This window comes from Phacochoerus africanus, chromosome 7 (genome assembly GCF_016906955.1).
Source record: "Phacochoerus africanus isolate WHEZ1 chromosome 7, ROS_Pafr_v1, whole genome shotgun sequence".
Classification (NCBI taxonomy): domain Eukaryota; kingdom Metazoa; phylum Chordata; class Mammalia; order Artiodactyla; family Suidae; genus Phacochoerus; species Phacochoerus africanus.
The window spans coordinates 66,225,062-66,245,246 of NC_062550.1; the positions used below are offsets into that span (position 1 = coordinate 66,225,062).

Consider the following 20,185-nt stretch of genomic DNA (forward strand, 5'->3'; position numbering starts at 1 on the left):
ACTCGACAGGGTAAAAGAATTGAGTCAACAAACGACCCTAGCCCCCATAAATTAGCCTTAGGAAGAAATAAATGACTAGAAAACAAGCTACCTCTAATGTAACATCCTTAAGGGAGACCACAGTGAGGCACTAGCCCCAGCGCTAGTGACAGGTGGTGAAAATCCTGACAAGAGGTTGAACCTGCATCACAGAGGGGAGCTGCCCAGAGCCCATCTGTCCAGGGGAGAATTGAAGCATCTGCTTTGGTTCCTCTTTGAGTAAGTACATGGCCTGTGTACCCGGGTGTTGCCAGGCTGAGGCCCAGGTGGGATTGCAATCATGGCATCCTTAACCAGGTGGGAGCCGCTACCATCACGTGCTTAACCAAGAGGTACCCGGAGTCCTCAGAAGCAAAGGTAAGAGATTATAAAGAGACACTTGCCTCTGCAAATATTATACAGTCATCCCTCAGCATCCTCAGGGCATCAGCTCCGGGCCCAGAGCTGTACACAGTGTGTCTCTAGTGCCAAATACAGGCTGGTTTCCCAAGCATGTATGTATACGGTGTGAACTAGACCTAGGTGACACCAGCTCTCTGCCTTTTTAGAGCCAGCACTTGAAGGCTCATATGGGTAGGGTTAAGGGAGGATTAGGACATGCGGTGTGTCTTCCTCTTATCAACGCGTGGGCTAAAAGAAACCACGAGAATAAGAATTTTAAAACTCTTATTTTTTTTATTTATCCATTCATGTATGTCACATTCACTGATACAAGCAAGCGCTACTTTAGGTGTTTGGAAAACAAGGGTGGAAAAGCTTCAGTCCGTGTCCTAAAAACACGACAAAAGAGAAAGACAAGTGAATGTCACGATCCAGTGGCATCAATAGTACAGAATTATGGTCTCCTTCATCACTCCTTCGTCTTCAAATGACATCTGCTCTCCTTACCTATGCCCAACTGTTCTAAGGAAGAAATAAGAAAATTCTTCTCACTTTTGAGGCATGTGTGCCAAAAATTGTTTGGGGAGCAACCACATAAACTGCTTCTGTAAATTCTCCTCTATGAAAATACCTTACCAGGTGAAATAAACGTGCAAATCATATTCAGGACATGATTAGTCACACACTGGTTTATTCAACCACGCTTGTGCATTCTCAGAAAGGCTACATTCAGTTAAGGCCAGCATTTTAAGTAAGCGTGAAGAGCTGAGAATCAAAGCAACACCCTGCTCTCATCCACCTTCCACACCTCATTTTCTTATCATTAGCATTATTCTTTAAAGCTTTCTATGGAAAGGACCATTGTGAGAATAAAAATATATGATCAGGGAGGGGTAGCATACTGGCAGCAGCTCATATTTGCATAGATGTCATCAGTTCAGCTCAGAATATAACATACAGGAGTTCCCGTCGTGGCGCAGTGGTTAACGAATCTGACTAGGAACCATGAGGTTGAGGGTTTGGTCCCTGCCCTTGCTCAGTGGGTTAATGATCCGGCGTTGCCATGAGCTGTGGTGTAAGTTGCAGACACGGCACGGATCCCACATTGCTGTGGCTCTGGCGTAGGCCAGTGGCTGCAGCTCCAATTGGACCCCTAGCCTGGGAACCTCCATATGCCGAGGGAGCAGCCCAAAGAAATAGCAAAAACACACACACAAAAAAAGAAAAAGAATATAACATACAAAAAGCACACATCTAACAGAGATGATGGAGGTGGAAGAGGCAGCCTTAGGTCCTACAATGAGAAATAGGAAAAACAAACCTTATCTATTTCACAAACTTGCCTACATTCGGTCTTAAATTGTTTAGACAATATCTAAATATTCTCAAAGAGAGTCTGGCAAGAAACCATCAATCCCAGGTGTTCCCACTGTGGCGCTGAGGGTTAAGGATCCAGCTGTAGCCTCTGCAGCAGCTCCGGTTGCTGCTGAAGCAGGGGTTCAACCCCCAGCCTGGCGCAGTGAGTCAAGGATCTGGCGCACAGCTGTGGTGTAAGATGCAGCTTCAGCGAAGATTCAATCCCTGGCCCAAGTACTTCCAAATGCTGTGGGTACAGCCAAAAAGAAAGAAAAAGAAGGGAAGAAAGAAACCATTGGTCCCAGGGAGGCTGCATGAAGCTCCCATCTCCTGCATATCCTAGAAGGGCAGCACTCACCCAACATGTGCTCATGACTAACCTGATGCCCAGAGACCAACTCCCTCTTTTTAGGGAGCTACACGGCAGACTGACCACTTATCAAAGTCTGACCTTCTTACACACCCATGGCAAAGGGACTTCACAGCTAGAGGCTAGGAGACCATCTTTGCTGATGGTACCACACTTCTGTACATAGCTGTTTGAAGAAATTCTGTTAAGAAACCAGAAAAAAAAAAATCAATCACTTAAGGTAACATGCAGGGTAAAGGTAAGGCATGAAGGGATAAAAAATGAGCAAATTCTTTCTCCTATTCAGTCCCCACTTCTCTCAACCCCCAAAACAGTGATTAAACATTGCTCATTATCCTCTCTTTAAAATCTCATCCTGGGGCTCCTGTTGTGGCTCAGCATGTTAAGAACCTGACTAGTGTCCATGAGAATGTGGGTTTGATCCCTGGTGCCAATCAGGGGGTTAAGAATCCAGAGTTACCACAAGCTGCAGCACAAGTCACAGATGTGGCTCGATCCTTCATTGCCATGGCTGTGGCGTAGACTGAGGCAGCTTCTGCTCCAATTTGACCACTAGCCTGGGAACATCCGTATGCAGCAGGTGCAGCCCTAGGAAAAATTAAAAAATAAAATGTCATCTTTTTTTTGCCATTATCCACTGTTCATTTCCTTCCTTGTTCTCTATTTCCTTTCCTCACCCTTTCCTCTCTCTCCACTTGCTATCCTTGATGCATTTCCCCTGCCAGATAATTTCTCTTCCCCTTTTTTTTTCTTCTCCCTCATTCTCACTTTTTTCTTTTTTGAACTTTTGAAGCCCCTTACTTTGAGGTATTTAGGGCTGATCCATCTTCCCACCTCCAGTCAGAAGTGTTTCTCAGACCAATCCAGTAAAAGTCATGTTTGAGGAAATTTTGGATCAGTACCTAAGGGAGAAGTTGAAAGAGATGAAAAAAGGTAAGAAAAATGCAGACAAAGAAGAGATTCAGTGTCATGGTGAAGCTACCATTCTTTACAGCCTCTCTCATCACCATTATTATGGACTGAATGTTTGTGTCCCCCCAAAATTCATATGTTGAAGGTGACACCACAACGTGATGTTATTTGGAGGTTGAGCCTTTGGGAAGTAATTAGGTTCCCAAAAAAATAAATCATAAGGGCAAAGCCCTCACTGATGATGGGATTAGTATCCTGAGGAGAAGGAACCAGGGAGTTCCCTTTGTTGCTCAGTAGCAATGAACCCAACTAGTATCCATGAGGATGTGGGTTGGATCCCTAGCCTTGCTCAGTGGGTTAAGGATCTGGCATTGCTATGGCTGTGGTGTAGGCCAGCAGCTGCAGCTCCAATTAGACCCCAAGCCTGAGACTTTCCATATGCCTTGGATGAGGCCCTAAAAAGCAAAAAAAAAGAAGTAGAAGAAGAAGGAGAAAGAGGAAAAGGAGAAAGAAGAAGGAAGAAGAAGGAAGAGGAAGAAGAAGGAAGAGGAGGAAGAGCAGGAGGAGAAGGAGGAGGAGGAGGAGAAGGGAAAGAAGAAGAAGAGGGAGAAGAAGAGGAGGAGACCAGAGCTCACTCTCTCCCCACTCGGTAGGAACACAATGAGAGGGCAGCTGTCTGCAAGTCAGGAAGAAGTTTCTCACCAGAAACCAAACCTACCAGCATCTCGATCTTGGACTTCTCAGCCTTTGGAACTCTGAGTCATAAATGTCTGTCACTGAAGCACCCTTAGTCTATAGTTTATGGCAGTCCAAGCTGACTACAACAACCACATACTCCAAATAATTATACTCTCCTTTAAACTGTCATTCTAGAGATGCCTTGGTTACCGAGTAGAACACTTCCTAGAATTGAATTTCTTGTCTATAATTGCATTCTTACGACATGACAGTTAAGATAAAATATTACATCTCTGTCTTCCACGGCAACTTCTTCCTTGGTGGAGCACAAAATTGGTATTCAGATAATTTTGAAAGAAAAAAAAAAGCTAAATACTGCTGTGGAAGCAGTCATCTTTCTCATTACCATTTAATTTATAAATTATTAAACTTGTAGTGATACACTTGGTTTTTTTTCCCACTGAACTCCCATTTTCCAAGCCCTCATCAATCTTGCATATGATTTAAAAAAAAAAAAAGTTCTTAAAGAAAAACTTAAGGTAAAGTTAGGTTGGGTGTCCCCAGTGTGGCTCAGCAGAAATGAACCAGACTATTATCCATGAGGATATGGGTTTAATCCCTGGCCCCCCCTCATTGGGCTAAGGACGTGGCATTGCTGCAAGCTGTGGTAGAGGTCACAGATGAGACTCGGATCTGGTGTTGCTGTGGCTGTGGTGTAGGCTGGCAGCTGAATCTCTGATTCAACCCCTAGCCTAGGAATTTCCATATGCCCTTGGTGGCCCTAAAAAGTGAAAAAAAAATTAAAATTAAAAAATAAAATAAGGGGAGTTCCTGTCATGGCTAAGTGGTTAAGGAATCCGACTAGGAACCATGAGGTTGCAGGTTCGATCCCTGGCCTTGCTCAGTGGGTTAAGGATCTGGTGTTGCCACGAGCTGTGGTGTAGGTCACAGACACGGCTCAGATCCCACATTGCTGTGGCTGTGGTGTAGGCCAGCGGCTACAGCTCCGATTCGACCCCTAGCCTGGGAACCTCCATATGCTGCGGGAGCGGCCCAAAAAATGGCAAAAAGACAAAAAAAAATTATAAGCCTGAAAACAAAAAATTGATGAAAAACAGTTGCATATAAGGTAAAAAAAAAACTGAGTGTTTGTATATGTTTTAGAGTATGAGTGACTCTTCAAAGGGACTTATACACGGCCTAACAGATACAAAAGCTTCTGAGTGACACACAGTTGGTAAGTATAAAGGTGCCAAGTAGCACACATGGAATCATAACTGATGTTTCTCTGTGTCCTAAAAATACTGTATATATAATTAATAAGATAATTGCATAGCCTCTTCTCTTTACTGCTTACTCTAATTCCCTGAAGTCAGTGCAAATCCCTTGTGAAAGAAAATGGCAAACAAAGAAAGGAACCATTAATTTGTTTTTCTGTTCCTTCTACTTTGTTCCCAGGAATCTTGTTTTTCAGTGTGTTTGTTAGGTTGCTGGGTTGGTTTAGTTTTCCCTGAGGTAAGAGTGTGATCTGATAGATGTTAAAAAGAAGTTACCTTGTTCCCTGTCTCATATATTTCCAGACGGTTCTTTTGTCTCAAGCCTCTTTCCTGCATTACTGCTTTGAAAGAATCCCATTTCCTTTGGCAGTGGCCATCGCACAGAGTTTCCTACTCTCAAATTCAATGAACTTGACCTTTTTTTAAATTGGCCACACCACCCCCCGGCCATGAACCGAATCCAAGTTGCAGTTGCAACCTACACCACAGCTGTGGCAGTGCCAGATCCTTAACCCACTGCACGGGGCCGGGGATGGAACCCTCACTTCTGCAGTGACCCAAGCGGCTGCAGTGGGATTCTTAACCCCCTGCACCACAGAGGGAACTCCTCAATGAACTTGCTTTGATCCCTCTCTTCCCTCTGTTAACTTCTCTCCTTCAGAAGAATAGAAGCTCAAAAAACATGTTATTTCACAGTAATTTAATGGTCGGACTTGGTGTAAAATCCAAGGCCTCATCATATCCTCTACTGAGATAGTCCGTCTGTCTATAACTCATCTCTCCCTTTAAACTGTATTGCCTCTAGCCCTGAAAAAACCATGAGCTTCCTAGGAAGTGCCAAGAAACATGCGTATTCAGTAGGCTAAGAGACTTTACTTCTCTTTGTTACATCAGGCCAAAATGACAGTATAAGCACATATTATAACTTTGGATTTCAGTGTTAGTTACTTCCAGGGGGGCGGGGGGAGTCCTGATATTGCCACAGAACAGGTTGATGTATAAACAAGGATGTTTATTAAAGCTAATGCATCTCATTTCTCATTATACCCAAGTAAGGTATCCTATATCCTGGGCTAAAAGAGCGAGACCCAAAATGGCAGAATATTCCTGAATTTACTACAGGCAATCTGAAAAATCTCCTCTGGAGATTTTTGAAATATCAAAGGAAATTACTTTCTTGTTCATGTTTCAGAGGGAAAATTTTTTAACTTCCTAATTTGCTCCAAAGTTAACAGCTTAATTAGTTGCATGCTTTCAGAAGAAAATACTGGCTTGCGGGAGGGAGGTGTCTTTATAGGGCAGCACCTGTGGCATATGGAGGTTCCCAGACTAGGGGTCAAATCAGAGCTGCAGCTGCCAGCCTGTGCCACAGCCACAGCAACGCCAGATCCAAGCCACATCTGTGAACCTATACCACAGCTCACGGCAACAGCAGATCCTTAACCCACTGAGCAAGATCAGGGATCAAACACGCGTCCTCATGGATACTAGTCAGATTTGTTTCCTCTGAGCCATGACAGGAACTCCCAAAGAGGCTTATAAAATAAGTTTTGAGCATCAGCTCAGATCTGGCATTGCTATGACTGTGGTGGCTACAGCTCCAATTTGACCCCTACCCTGGGAACTTCCATATGCCACAGGTGAGACCCTAAAAAGACAAAAAAAAAAAAAAAGAAAGAAAGAAAACAAAAATGTGCCTCCATATTTTCAGCTGGAAAGTCATTGTGATAACTGTTCAGAAAAGAATCATAACGACACGATTTTTTTTAGATTTTTGGTCTATATGTCAAGAATTGTGTACAAATTTAAATGTGTACCGATCCTCAAGACAACCAATAAAATCTCAATTATGAAAGAAAAAAGATAGTGAAACACTATCCATCAACAGTTGAATGGATAATCCAAAGTTGGTCTATCCATATAATGGAATATTATTCAGCCATAAAAGGAATGAAATTCTGATACCTGCTACAGCACAGATGAGCCTTGAAAACATGCTAAGTGAAATAAGCCAGATGGAGAAGGACATAATAGGCAAATTCGGAGAGATGAAAAGAACAGTGGTCACCAAGGGCTGGGGTTGGGAGCAGGGAATGGGGCGTTACTGTTTAGTGGGTACAGAGTTTCTGTCTGGAATGATGAAAAAGTTCTGGAGATGAATAGCGGTCCCGGTTGTACAAAAATGTGAATACACTTAATATCACTTAGTGGTATACTTGAAAATGGTTAAAATAGTAAGGTATTTTTTTTGGTTTTGGGGGTTTTTTTTGTTTTTGTTTTTGTTTTTGTCTTTTTGCCATTTCTTGGGCCGTTCCCACGGCATATGGAGGTTCCCAGGCTAGGGGTCCAATCATACCTGTAGCCGCCAGCCTACACCACAGCCACAGCCACAGCAACGCGGGATCCGAGCCCCGTCTGTGACCTACACCACAGCTCACAGCAACGCCGGATCCTTAACCCACTGAGCAAGGCCAGGGATCGAACCTGCAACCTCATGGTTCCTAGTCGGATTCGTTAACCATTATGACACATGGGAACTCCTAAAATAGTAAGTTTTATGTTGTTAATGTTTACCATAGTTTTCTTATGTTGAAAAATATATAGATATCCTAACCTCTCTACCAAATGTATGCTTTGGGGTGAAGTTCGTAATGGTTACTTGATCCATTTACGAAGGAAGGGTAACAAAAGACCCAGATGTTACCAGAGTGTAAAAAACCTCCGGTGCCCCTATTCTTCTACTGTCCACCTGGTATTTCCAGCCACTTCACTCAATCTTCTGCCATATTGTTTCAAATCTCCTCAGAAGGGAGGTCCTCGAGTCAACAAATCATAATTTACTTTGCGACATGTGTCGTACTGACATTTCATGTCCTGCGAGACAGAATAGAGCTGCAGAAGTTATCTTTGACGCTGGGCTTCATTTTGAGTTTCAAGAATTAAAATGGAAAAGAAGAAAAACTCAAATTACATGATTCTGACTATTAAAATTACATGATTCTCACTGTGTGTGCCTCCATATTTTCAGCTGTGAAATTTTTTTTCACAGAGATTTTCTCATTCGATATTTGTAACAATTCTGGAAAATTTTTTTCTCTGCATAGTGTAATAGGAAATTGATGAAGTTGGAGTTCCCGTTGTGGTGCAGTGGAAACGAATCCGACAAGGAACCATGAGGTTGCGGGTTCGATCCCTGGCCTTGCTCAGGGAGTTAAGGATCCTGCATTGCCGTGAGCTGTGGTGTAGGTCGCAGATGCGTCTCAGATCTGGCATAGCTGTGGCTGGAGCGTTGGCTGGAGCGTTGGCTGGAGTGTAGGCTGGCAGCTATAGCTTGGATTAGACCCCTAGCCTGGGAACCTCCATATGCCACAGGTGAGGCCCTAAAAGAGCAGAAAAAGAACATTGAGAAAGTTCACACAGCTAGTAAGCAATTTAGTAAAAACAAACGCTTGAATATCTGAAAGAAACTATGCTCTTTCTATTACCCAGTTCCACCTTAAATTATGGAGAAAAGTGACTATGTTACCATAGGGTTTACTTCCACATCCAAGGAAGGAAACCTTGGATTTAATTAGATATAAACTCTAAAGACAAGAAAAGCTATCATCAAAATTTCAGGGAGAAGAGCTGGACAATCCCATGATCATAGACTCAAGTAGGGAACATGTTGGAATTGAATGAGAAGCTGTTAAAGCATTAAAGACTGATGATCTTATTATTATACCTCAAATTATGCTAATGAGCCAGAAAGATGTTATGGGGCAAGGAGCATCAGAACAGATGTAAGGAAACCAAGTATTTCCACAGGGAACTCTGTAGTCAACACATATTTTATTTTTCTTTCTTTCTTTTTTTTTTTTTCTGTCTTTTTGCCATTTCTTGGGCCGCTCCCGAAGCATATGGAGGTTCCCAGGCTAGGGGTCTAATCGGAGCTGTAGCCACCGGCCTACGCCACAGCCACAGCAATGAGGGATCTGAGCCACGTCTGCGACCTACACCACAGCTCACGGCAACACCGGATCCTTAACCCACTGAGCAAGGCCAGGGATCAAACCCGAAACCTCATGGTTCCTAGTCGGATTCATTAACCACTGAGCCACGACGGGAACTCCAACATATATTTTAATAACACATCAACCAATATAGGAAACAAACACTAACATCCAAAATAAACGGAACTATGTGGGGAGGGGGGAATGACAACAAAAATCAAGAATTTGTACATATCTAAGAATCTAAAGATAAATTCAAAGAACAAGGAGAGCAACAAAGAACAGATGCCATTATGTGCAACAGAACACTGAGGAAATAACAGAGCAAATCAACATAAATTTTGCTTTTATTTTCTCAAAAATAAAATAGAGCTTGAAGTCCAAGGGAGATTTTGTCTCTTTTGGAGATAATTAGTGAGCATCTCACGATTTTAAAATATTTAAATCCCGAGAGCCATATTATATAATGTACATTCCAGATTTCAAATTCAAATAACTTTCTAAACATGTATAGAAAAGAAAGGGCACCAGAGGGCAAATAATTGGAAAAGTTATCTCATTTTTCAGCAGGCACAGGATCAATTCTGGAAGGTGACAAATACAGTATTTCTGTAAGACTTTAAAAGGTGGGTTGATGTGGAGTTTAAAATCTGGCTTTGGGAGCTCCCATTGTGGCACAGGGGAAATGAATCAGACCAGTATCCATGAAGATGCAGGTTTGATCCCTGGTCTTGCTCAGAATCCAACATTGCCATGAGCTATGGTGTAGGTTGAAGATGAAGCTCGGATCTGGCGTTGCTGTGGCTGTGGCGTAGGCCAGCACCTGCAGCTCCTATTCAACCCCTAGTCTGGGAACATCCATATGCTGCAGGTGCAGCCCTAAAAACGTAAAAAATTAAAATGAAATAAAATAAAATCTGGCTCTGAAAAAAAGCCTGGCTCTCCCAGATTTGTAGCTTTAGACTTGTTTATTAACTCTTCTGAATTCATTCATCAATGAAATAGAGATGCTGAATTCTGCTTTGTAGGATACGCTATGAAAAGTAAGAAGAATAGAACAGAATACCGGTCACATAGCAGGTGCTCAATACACGGTCGTTCCTATTTTTATTATAAACTTTGCTATAACTGATCTGAGATAGAGGTGGACTGTATTTATGCATCTTCCTGAAAGATAAGTATTTAACAGTGACATTTCTAATAGCCTTGTAGCCTCTAACATAATAGCATCTTAATTCCCTAGCAGCATTCCCCCGCAGTGGATTGTCAGAAAAATTGTTTTAATAGACCCACATCCTCTTTTGATAGCTGTTCAGACCTAAGCACAATACTAGGAATAGTAACCATATCTTAAAATAGCATGTAAATCTTTCCAAGAGAATAAAAGAATAACAATCCTAGTACAAGAGACTCAGAAGATCAGATATGTCAAGTTGGTTCTCTAGAACCTGCCAAAAGCTGAGGGCCAGAAAAAGAATTAGGCCAGAGAACTAAGCAAAATTCCACAGGAAAGTCAGAAGCAAGACTTATCTGTGGTTGCTATTAAATATCTCATGGATGTTCTATCCTCTCCAGGACTGACTTGAACCATGAAGCCTCAAGAAAAAACAAACTCGTTTTGGAAATGCAGCCAGTCTAACTCTGTTCAGCCTACTCAACAGTAGAGGCAGGATTTAGAGTACATAAAGAAAGAAAGGAAAGAAAAAAATCCTTGAATACTCCTCCATTCCTCTGGGGAACCTCAGAGACACAGAAATAGCCCCAGCTCCCAGATATCCTGTGCTTCATCTCTCATTATCACCCTGTGTAATTTACAGGGGCTGCTACAGCACAATTCTCTGAGGCAGTGTCTTGCATTATGACTCACTACTCTTTTTACCGGTATGTGCCCAACACACTTTCAAGCTCTTTGCTCACTTCTGCTATTGATTTCAGTCAACCCAAGAGCTCAGAGGCAGCTATATCAGAATGAGAATAGGAGATGCCACCAAAAGATCTGGAAAGCAAGGTCATCATTACCAGATGCCATAAAACCAAGATTTCATATGTCTAATGAATATACCCCGATGCATTCTGTCACCTGCTTTAGGGAAGGCCCGAGGGAAAAGTAAGTCACAGAGGTGGACTGATTTGAAGTTAGAATCTTTGCAGAACTTCAAAGGAATGAGGATTCTTTTGACAAAAAACAAGAATCTAGATGTTTTCATCTTCTCTTAAAATAGGAAGCTGCAGAAGTTACAGTTTTCTCCAACTGCTTTAGAGTAACTGCTTACCTCTCAGAATTTCCCTAAGGGATGTTAATTCAGTTGAATTCTGAATTAATTGTTCTATGATTCTACACCAAAAAGAGGCTATAAAGCAATATCAAGGAGGTCCTATTGTGGCTCAGCAGTAACAAACCCAACTAGTATCCATGAGGACTAGGGTTCGATCCCTGGCCTCACTGAGTGGGTTAAGGATCCGGCGTTGCTGTATCAGCATGAAATGGAAGTTCCCATGTGGCTCAGTGGGTGACGAACCTGACTAGTATACATGGGGATGCTGGTTCAATCCCTGGTCTCACTCCTTGGGTTAAGGATCTGGCACTGCTGTGAGCTGAGGTGTAGGTCACAGACTAGGCTCCGATCTAGCATGGCTGTGGCTGTGCCATAGGCTGGCAGCTGCAGCTTCGAGTCAAACCCTCATCCAGAGACTTCCATATGCCACAGGTGTGGCCCTAAAAGGAAAAAAAAAAAAAATTCAACATGAAATGAGCACGAAAAACTTAACGAGGATTTCTTATGTTCTTTGTATACGTTATTTACCTTGACAAGTTAGAATCTGATTGATTTTTGTACCGGGCTACCTCAGGAATAGTCCACTCTGATGTTACTTGGAGAGGCTCTAGGATTAATAAAGAGCTGCTGGGGAGCACTGGGAACTCTGTCTAGTCACTTATAATGGAGCATGATACTGGGAGAAAAAAGAATGCATACATGTATGTGTGACTGGGTCACCTTGCTGTACAGTAGAAAACTGACAGAACACTGTAAACTAGCTATGATGGAAAAAATAAAAATCATTATAAAGTGTTAAAATAAATAAATAAATTAATTAAATAAAGAGCTTTCCTCCAGGAGACCACTCGGCAGACAGGAAGCATCTAAGGGGCCTGAAGAAGTGGAGTCTGCAAGGAATTTAAAACACCTCATTCTCTCTCGCGCTCTCTCTCTCTCTCTCTATTTCTCTCTCTCTGTCTCTGTCTCTCTCTGTCTCTCTGTCTCTGTCTCTCTCTCTCTCTCTCATACACACACACACACACACACACACACACACACACCAGTTTCCTTCCTTCTTTCTGAAACTGCTTCTTCCTCACGTCTCTTCACAGCCCCAATTGTTTCTAGCCTAGGACTTAATGGATTCCAATGAAAGAAGGGAAAACATTATACAGGAGGCATTCAAGTCTTTGCCACGCCTCCTTGTCCCCAAGCTATCTCGCTTCCCCAGCCTCCAAAGTCCCTCCACCTCTCTCGTAGGAACCTGCTGCCTCTTTATTGTGAGACCCACACGTTTCTGCATCTCCTGCTTTCTTTTAATTAGATCTCTAATTCCTCTCCATCATCCTCACCATCCTTCCACCTCCAACACAGACACACATACAGGCCTATGCAAACATCTAGGTTGCTATACCCGAGGGTTGTTTGGTGAGGTAGGCAACAAGGAAGGAGAGGGAAGAAGGCAGGGGCGGAGGAGGAAGAAAGAAGGGACAGAGAAGAGAAAAGAGGAGAGAAAGGAAAGAGTATTCAGTTTCTCAAAAGAGGATCCATGACACATCTGAAGCGGGTTCACCCACAAAGCAGCCTCCACTTGCTAAACGTTTGCATTTACCATTTCCTGATTGTCTCTAAACATAAAGAGATGTGCGTCTTTGGCCAAGCAGAATTCCAAGCTAGAATTCCAGTCCTTTTTCTCCACTGAGAAGTAGTAACAGTGGTCACCGTGCCCCATCCAGAGGTCGGGGCAGCTAGGACAGCTGGCACACGTGGAGACCGTGGAACCTAGAAAGGAAGAGGACCCGGGTCACATCTTTGTGGACCACTCAGCCTTGAAATGAAATGGGAGACAAAATGTGTTCCCTGCCCCATCACCTTTCTAAGTAAGGTTTGGAGAAAGAAATACACATCAATGTATGGCCTCAAATTAAATACCTCCCAATGTCCAACTCCGTCCCTACTACTGTCCATTCCGCTAAGCAAGGATGTGAAGGAACAGGGAAGGAAACGAGGACGGTCTGGCTGAGAACCGTGAGGAGAGTCGTTGAGCTGTGCTAGAAATCGTTATGCACATGCAATAGGCACACGACAGGTTAAATAACCTCATGAATGTATCGGTGTGCTCTTTATACAAGCTCAGTGCATACACTGCATAACTGTATAATGCACATTGCTTAAATCACGTGGAGTCTCAGAATGTCCAGCCTCAATGTGATACCCCGCATGCGTGCAAACTTATCTAGAACGAAAGATTGGGGTTTTTAATTACAGATGTGATAAAAATTCACTGGAGGAGTTCTCGTCGTGGCTCAGTGGTTAACGAATCTGACTAGAAACCATGAGGTTGCAGGTTCAATCCCTGGCCTTGCTCAGGGGTTAAGGATCTGGTGTTGCCGTGAGCTGTGGTGTAGGTCGCAGACTTGGCTCGGATCCCGCATTGCTGTGGCTCTGGTGTAGGCCGGCAGCTACAGCTCCAATTCGACCCCTAGCCTGGGAACCTCCATATGCCAGGGGAGCAGCCCTAGAAAAGGCAAAAAGGAAAAAAAAATTCACTGGAAATAAGACATACTGCAGTAAAAAGTTGTTGTTGTTTTGGGGGGGTTGTTTGTTTGTTTTGTTTTTTTGGTCTTTTTAGGGCTGCACCTGTGTCATATGGAAGTTCCCAAGCTTGGGGTCAAATCAGAACTGTAGCCGCTGGCCTACACCACAACCACAGCAATGCCAGATCCAAGCCACATCTGCCACCTATGCCACAGCTCATGGCAATGCCAGATCCTTAACGCACTGTGCAAGGCCAGGGATCAAACCTGCGTCCTCATGGATACTAGTCAGATTCGTTAACTGCTGAGCCATGGTGAGAACTCCAAAAGAATTTATTTTAGATGTTTAAAAAAAAAAAAAAAGATTTCCTGACAGAGAAGATGCTAAAGTGAAAAGTGATACAGTTCTTCTCACTGAGCTCTTTTAAATCCAAAACACTCCCATTCCTTTAAAGTGGTTGGATTATAGTTCGGTGAAAATGAAAGGGAATTGAATAAGCTTCCAAGGTAATTTCAATCAAGATTCCATAATTCTATTGTTTTCTACTTCCATGAAACATATTTGTATAAACTCCCCATAAGCACAATTCCACAAATGGCAAGTATGAGCCATTATATCTAGGGAGCCAGTGTAGATAGGTAACCTCAGAGGAGATGGTTTACCTAGTCTACATTTGGGAGTTTGAAAGTGGGGAAAGTAGTCCTTTTAATGTAAGTATTAGACAGCTTTTCTGTAGCAAGGCCTGGCCTGAGGGCACTACAGGGTTCTAGAGATCAAGCAATAAACTTGACACCTTATAGATTTGTGCTTTTTCCGTACGACTGTGACATCACCCAGCATGAAGGAGAAATTCCCAACTTCCCTAGCAGTCTCTTTCTGTCAAAAGTAGGAGTTCCCTTAGAATCTTTTTTTCTTTTTTTCTTTTCTTTTTTTTTTTTTTTTGGTCTTTTGTCTTTTTAGGGCTGCCCCTGAGGCATATGGAGGTTCCCAGGCTAGGGGTCGAATCAGAGCTATTGCTGTCAGCCTACACCACAGCCACAGCAACGCCAGATCTGAGCCGCATCTGTGACCTACACCACGGCTCACGGCAACGCAGGATCCTTAACCCACTGAACAAGGCCAGAGACCGAACCCACGTCCTTATGGATACTAGTCGGGTTCTTTAACCACGGAGGCACAGTGGAAACTCCTTCCCTTAGAATCTTAATGATTAAAGTCTATCTAACCTATCACTAACAACCATCCTCAGATAATAAAACCTGAGTTAGGACTCTGGATTGGGGAACAAAAACGGAGGTCCCTCTGGATCATCATATTTAAGGACCTAGAAAAAATAAATCTTAAAAAGTTCACTGTGTTTTATTTTTTTTAATTTATTTATTTATTTATTTATTTATTTATTTATTTATTTATTTTTGGCCATGCCTGAGGCATGCAGAAATTGCTGGGCCAGGGATTAAACCCGTGCCACAGCAGCAACCTGAACCGAAGCAGTGACAACACTGGATCCTGCCGAACCACATGGGAACTCCTAAAAAAGTTTATTTTAGAAAATGTGAACACTCTCTAAATGGAAAAAAAAATTAGAATGTGTTTAATTACATTATAACATATCTGTTATGTAAAAAGTTAACACATTATTATAATTTGATTTTCATTCTAAACATGATACTTATGTAGGAAAATGTTTATAACATAATATCCAATTAAAAAGCAATATACAGGGAGTTCCCATATGGTTCAGCGGGTTACAAACCCAGACTAGTATCCACGAGAATGGAGGTTCCATCCCTGGCCTCACTCAGTGGGTTAAGGATCCAGCGTTGCTATGGCTGTGGCATAGGCTGGTGGCTGCAGCTCCGATTTGACCCCCAGCCTGGGACCTTCCATATGCCACAAGTACAACTGTAAAAAGAAAAAAAGAAAAAAAGCAATATATAAAATTAAAAACATACTATGATCAGAACTCTAACCAGCTTTCCTGGAAAAAAAAAATGGAGCTGGGGGAGGTAAGGGAGATTTTAGAGGACTTGACTGAAATTCAGTTAAAGAAAACAAATGCTTACACAAATGCATGTACTCAAAGACTAGGAGACTATGCCCAGGAGATGCTGTTGTGTGCACTGGTGACTTGTTTTGTTGGGACTATTTTTCATTGTTCAAATTCTCTGCTACATTATGTTGCTTTCACGACACAATTTCTGGTTTAAGTCAGCACTTACCCTGGCACAGAATCCACTGGAAGAGCAGCAAACTTGCTAGAATGACACCCAGAAGCCCCAAAGCTACTGCCACATAGCAAGAGAGAGAGGATCTTGAAGAAGCTGCAAGAATAAAATCCGGAAAAAAAAAAAATTCTGAGTCAGAATAAAAGTTTAAGGAGAAAGGGTCAAAGAAATATCTGATTGGAACTGAGATCCAGGCCTTAAAAATTCCTTTCCTGGATCTGTCAGGGACATGCTCTGAAGTCTGCTGTCATCTTTATCAGAGAACATACCTTACTTATCAAATGAAAGATATTCTTCCTTTGAAATTGAGGCTTGTACAGTCTCACTCTTTAGTGGTAAAAACATAAATTGGTACAATCTCTTAGCAGGGCAGTTTGGCAATTTCCCAAAATTGCAAAGGCATGTACCCTTTGACTCAACAATTTCTCTTTGAGAAATTTTTCTTGCAGCTATTCGCACATGTGCAAAACATCTTATTTTTAAGGCTATTCGTGGCAACAATATTTGTGGGAGGAAAAGACTGAATTCAACCTAACTGTCTATCAATAAAAGGCTGGTCAAATACATTCTGATACAGCCATAAAATGAACATGCAGCTTTTAACAAAAGAATAAAGACCTTTTTTTCCCCACAGATGTGGAGTGATTTTTAAGGTATACAGTTAAGGGAAACAGTTAAGAAAACAGTTTTCTGTTCACAGTTATGCCAATACATATCTCTGAAAATAGACACGTGCATCTGATAACACTTTTTGCCTCTGGGGAGGGGAAAGAGGTCAAATGGGGACAGAGAAAGGAGAAAGACTTTTTACTTTATTTTTTCCCATACTTGTTGAATTTTGAACTGTATGATGTATGACCTTTCCACAATTGAAACAAATACAGTTTAAAATAAAAGGAAAATAACTGACATCTCAGAAGTGCTTTGGAAACTGTCATTACTGGAAGAGAAATAAGGTTAGGTTGATAACTGTTTCAGGATGGGACAGTACTTTTTTTTGTCTTTTTTTTTGTCTTTTTGCCTTTTTCTAGGGCCGCTCCCGAGGCATATGGAGGTTCCCAGGCTAGGGGTCTCATCAGAGCTCTGGCCGCGGCCTGCGCCAGAGCCACAGCAACTCGGGATCCGAGCCGCGTCTGCAACCTACACCACAGCTCACAGCAACGCCAGATCCTTAACCCACTGAGCAAGGGCAGGGACCAAACCAGCAACCTCATGGTTCCTGGTTGGATTTGTTAACCACCGCACCACGATGGGAACTCCCGGACAGTACTTCATCTTAACTACGTTGCATACAACCTATATCTAAGAATGTTATTTTTTTATTTGAAAAATAGAAGTATTTTTTGCCTAAATTTTTATTTTACAATTGTAGTGGTCCCATAGTCTAATGTGTTGGACTTCGGTGCAAAGAGCAAACATCTACTAAGTAAGATATTTAAGTTCTAGTTTTAACGCCTTTATTAGGTAACTTTTAACTTGGAAATCGGGAAAATAATTTTGGGTATTTAAATATGTACTTTCATGTTTAAATTTTAAGTAAAATATATCTGTGTATATATCTATGAAGCATTTTGAACATCTTAGAAGAAATAAATGCATGGGGGGAGATACTTTAAAATGAGAGAGTTCTGCATGATAAATATTTGGACTGACAAATCCAAAACGCTTCATTTCTAGTGACATAAAAAAGTATAGCTGCACTATAGAATAATATTTAATGAAATGAGTGTTGATTTTAGATACTATATGAAATGTAAAAAGGTATTAACACATAATTGTATATGTGTAACTACAATCCAATCGCACAATCCAAGTGAAATTTAATCTCTTTCTAACATACTTTAAAAATATGCATAATAAAGCTTCCTAGTGGAGAACATAGAGTAGACCCAGCACAGAAAAGCAAAAACATATCAAAATGATAATAGCGATCATCGCCACACTGTAAAATTATTAGTGATTTTTATTTTCAGCGTATATGTGCCCTCATATATCTCTAACACCTTTTTAAAAAGACTTTTAATACTGTTTTAACACTCCTAAACTATTCTCATTCCCAAGTAGAACACCCCAGAAAGCTGGTGTATGATGGACCATACTGGCAAAAAATAAGAACATGCAATGTGCACTATATATAAAGAACCACTTGCCTAGAAATCAAAATAATTATACTCAAGTTCCAACTTATCACCAATTGTCAGTTTGCACTTTTACCTTTTTTTAAAATGACTTTTATTTTTCCATTATAGTTGGTTACACTTGCACTTTTATTTATTTATTTATTTATTTTGTCTTTTGTGTTTTGGGGGCTGCACCAGTGGCATATGGAGGTTCCCAGGCTAGGGGTTGAATTAGAGCCATAGCTGCCAGCCTACACCACAGCCACAGCAATGTGGGACCAAACCGCATCTGTGACCTACACCATAGCTCACAGCAATGCCGCATCCTTAACCCACGGAGCAAGGCCAGGGATCGAACCCGAGTCCTCATGGATACCATTTGGGTTCATCAACCACTGAGCCACGATGGGAACTCCTCCACTGATACTTTTAAAGGTACATTCTTTTCAGCTTAACTTTCCTATTCCTTAGAAATTAGCACAGATATGACCCCAAAGAAGGAAAAGATATACAGATTAAAAAGTCAAATGCTGCATAATTTATAGTGATAGCAATAAATCTAAAAGTCTAAGTATACAGAAATGATTTAGTAAATGACAGCAATGCTTTCAGAGGACAATACTAAAATTTGTAATAAAAAGACTGTAGCAAAAAGAAAGTTTATGGAATTACTCTAAAGAACATACCCTATGGAAGTTTACTGCCTAAGATGTAAAATCAAATATTAATTTTGGCGCTTATCTGTTATCTGCCTGTCTCAGAAAGTATTTTCTCAGGGCTTTATGTAAAAATGTTTCATTTTCAAATGTGCAAAGAGTCACAGGATTTACTAAACTGCAGCGTTCTCAATACCTTCTTCCTACCCTGTCACCATTCTGGTACCACGCTGTGGGGGAAAAAAAACCTAGGTCTATGCATTCGTTTCTTTTCTGACAAAATCTTTACTGTTACCCAGTCCCAAAATTACTGATGTCCTCCTCCTCCTCATTTCCTAGTCAGAACAACAGAGATACCTAAAACTTAAACAACTGGTTCCAAGTTGCTCTAAACGCCACTGAGGAGATGAAGGTCTCCTAACAACATTCTCGCTTTTATTCAGGAGCAGGAAGGAGTAAAAGAATTGCCCCAGCTTGTGTTTCATAGGTGCAATAGTAGAAGTGAGTGGTTAAAAGAGAATTTATCTGCAATCTAACATCAGCTCTTCAGCCATATACCATGTCTGCATATTCCAACTCTGGACTTCAAACTCAACCAAGAGCATGTCCTCAAATTACCCTGTATTTTTCTGCATTCTCTACTCCAGATGTACTTTCCATCCCGTTCATCCTTTAGCCGGTGGTCCCTATGGACAGGTGTCCATACTAACTGGATGAACTTACCTTTCGGCTGCAGCCTGTGGTCATTTTGGGCTTGAGGTGCCGTAGAAAACTCTAATACAGAATAAATGACATTTTCAGTCATCTTCATCGAATATCTTTCACATGCAGTTGAAAGAGTGAGATTCAGTTGAAAGAGTAAAATTACAGAGGCGTGAGGAGACAGGCGTCAGTGAGGAAACAGCCCAATCTCTAAACTGCTAGCAGGAAACTTGAAGGTTTGTTTAAAAAAAAAAAAATAGTCCAGCATGACAAAAACAGAAGTAATTTTTCAGGAAATGATTCAAATTCTGGGGTTGCCTACAGAAATTGATATTTTAAATGGTGATTTTTTAAATGTATTTATTTAGTCTCACCATTCTCTCTAGATGCTCATACTCATTAATTTTTTTTTTGTCTTTTGTCTTTTTAGGGCCACAGCCTCGGCATATGGAGGTTCCCAGGCTAGGGGTTGAATCAGAGCTGTAGCTACTGGCCCACGCCACAGCCACAGCAAACGCCAGATCCAAGCCACATCTGCGACCAACACCACAGCTCACAGCAATGCCAGATCCTTAACCCACTGAGCAAGACCAGGGATCAAACCCACAACCTCATGGTTCTTAGTCAGATTTGTTTCTGCTGCGCCATGACGGTAACTCCCTCATTAAGTACATATTA

The 20,185-nt window shown here is 41.7% G+C and overlaps 1 protein-coding gene across 4 annotated transcripts; it reads right to left on the reverse strand.

The window, feature by feature from the left end:
- Positions 1–691: 691 nt before the first annotated feature.
- KLRG1 (killer cell lectin like receptor G1) lies at positions 692–19,720 on the reverse strand. 4 transcript variants are annotated; one of them, XR_007135882.1, is made up of 6 exons: positions 19,529–19,720; positions 16,024–16,125; positions 12,876–13,045; positions 2,948–3,048; positions 2,157–2,327; positions 692–809 (listed from the first exon to the last, which is right to left on the reverse strand). XR_007135882.1 is itself a non-coding variant. In XM_047787592.1 (6 exons), the coding sequence occupies exons 1-6, from the start codon at positions 19,614–19,616 to the stop codon at positions 798–800; spliced, it is 561 nt and encodes a 186-aa protein (XP_047643548.1). In that variant the 5' UTR covers positions 19,617–19,720; the 3' UTR covers positions 692–797. The 4 variants fall into 4 exon arrangements, 2 of the variants coding, with proteins under 2 accessions (XP_047643548.1, XP_047643547.1); XM_047787592.1 differs by having other exon boundaries at positions 2,240–2,327; XM_047787591.1 differs by having other exon boundaries at positions 2,228–2,327.
- Positions 19,721–20,185: the final 465 nt, after the last annotated feature.

Bases quoted from the DNA above. Each gene is read 5' to 3' on its own strand.
- KLRG1 (XM_047787591.1), bottom strand. From the start codon at position 19,616: ATGAAGATGACTGAAAATGTCATTTATTCTGTATTAGAGTTTTCTACG. The intron at 13,046-16,023 runs GTAAGTGCTGAC...CTTCCTTTCTAG, and splicing joins CCAGTGGATTCTGTGCCAGG to GTTCCACGGTCTCCACGTGT. The intron at 2,328-2,947 runs GTAAGGGGCTTC...GTTTCTTAACAG, and splicing joins TCAGCCCTAAATACCTCAAA to AATTTCTTCAAACAGCTATG.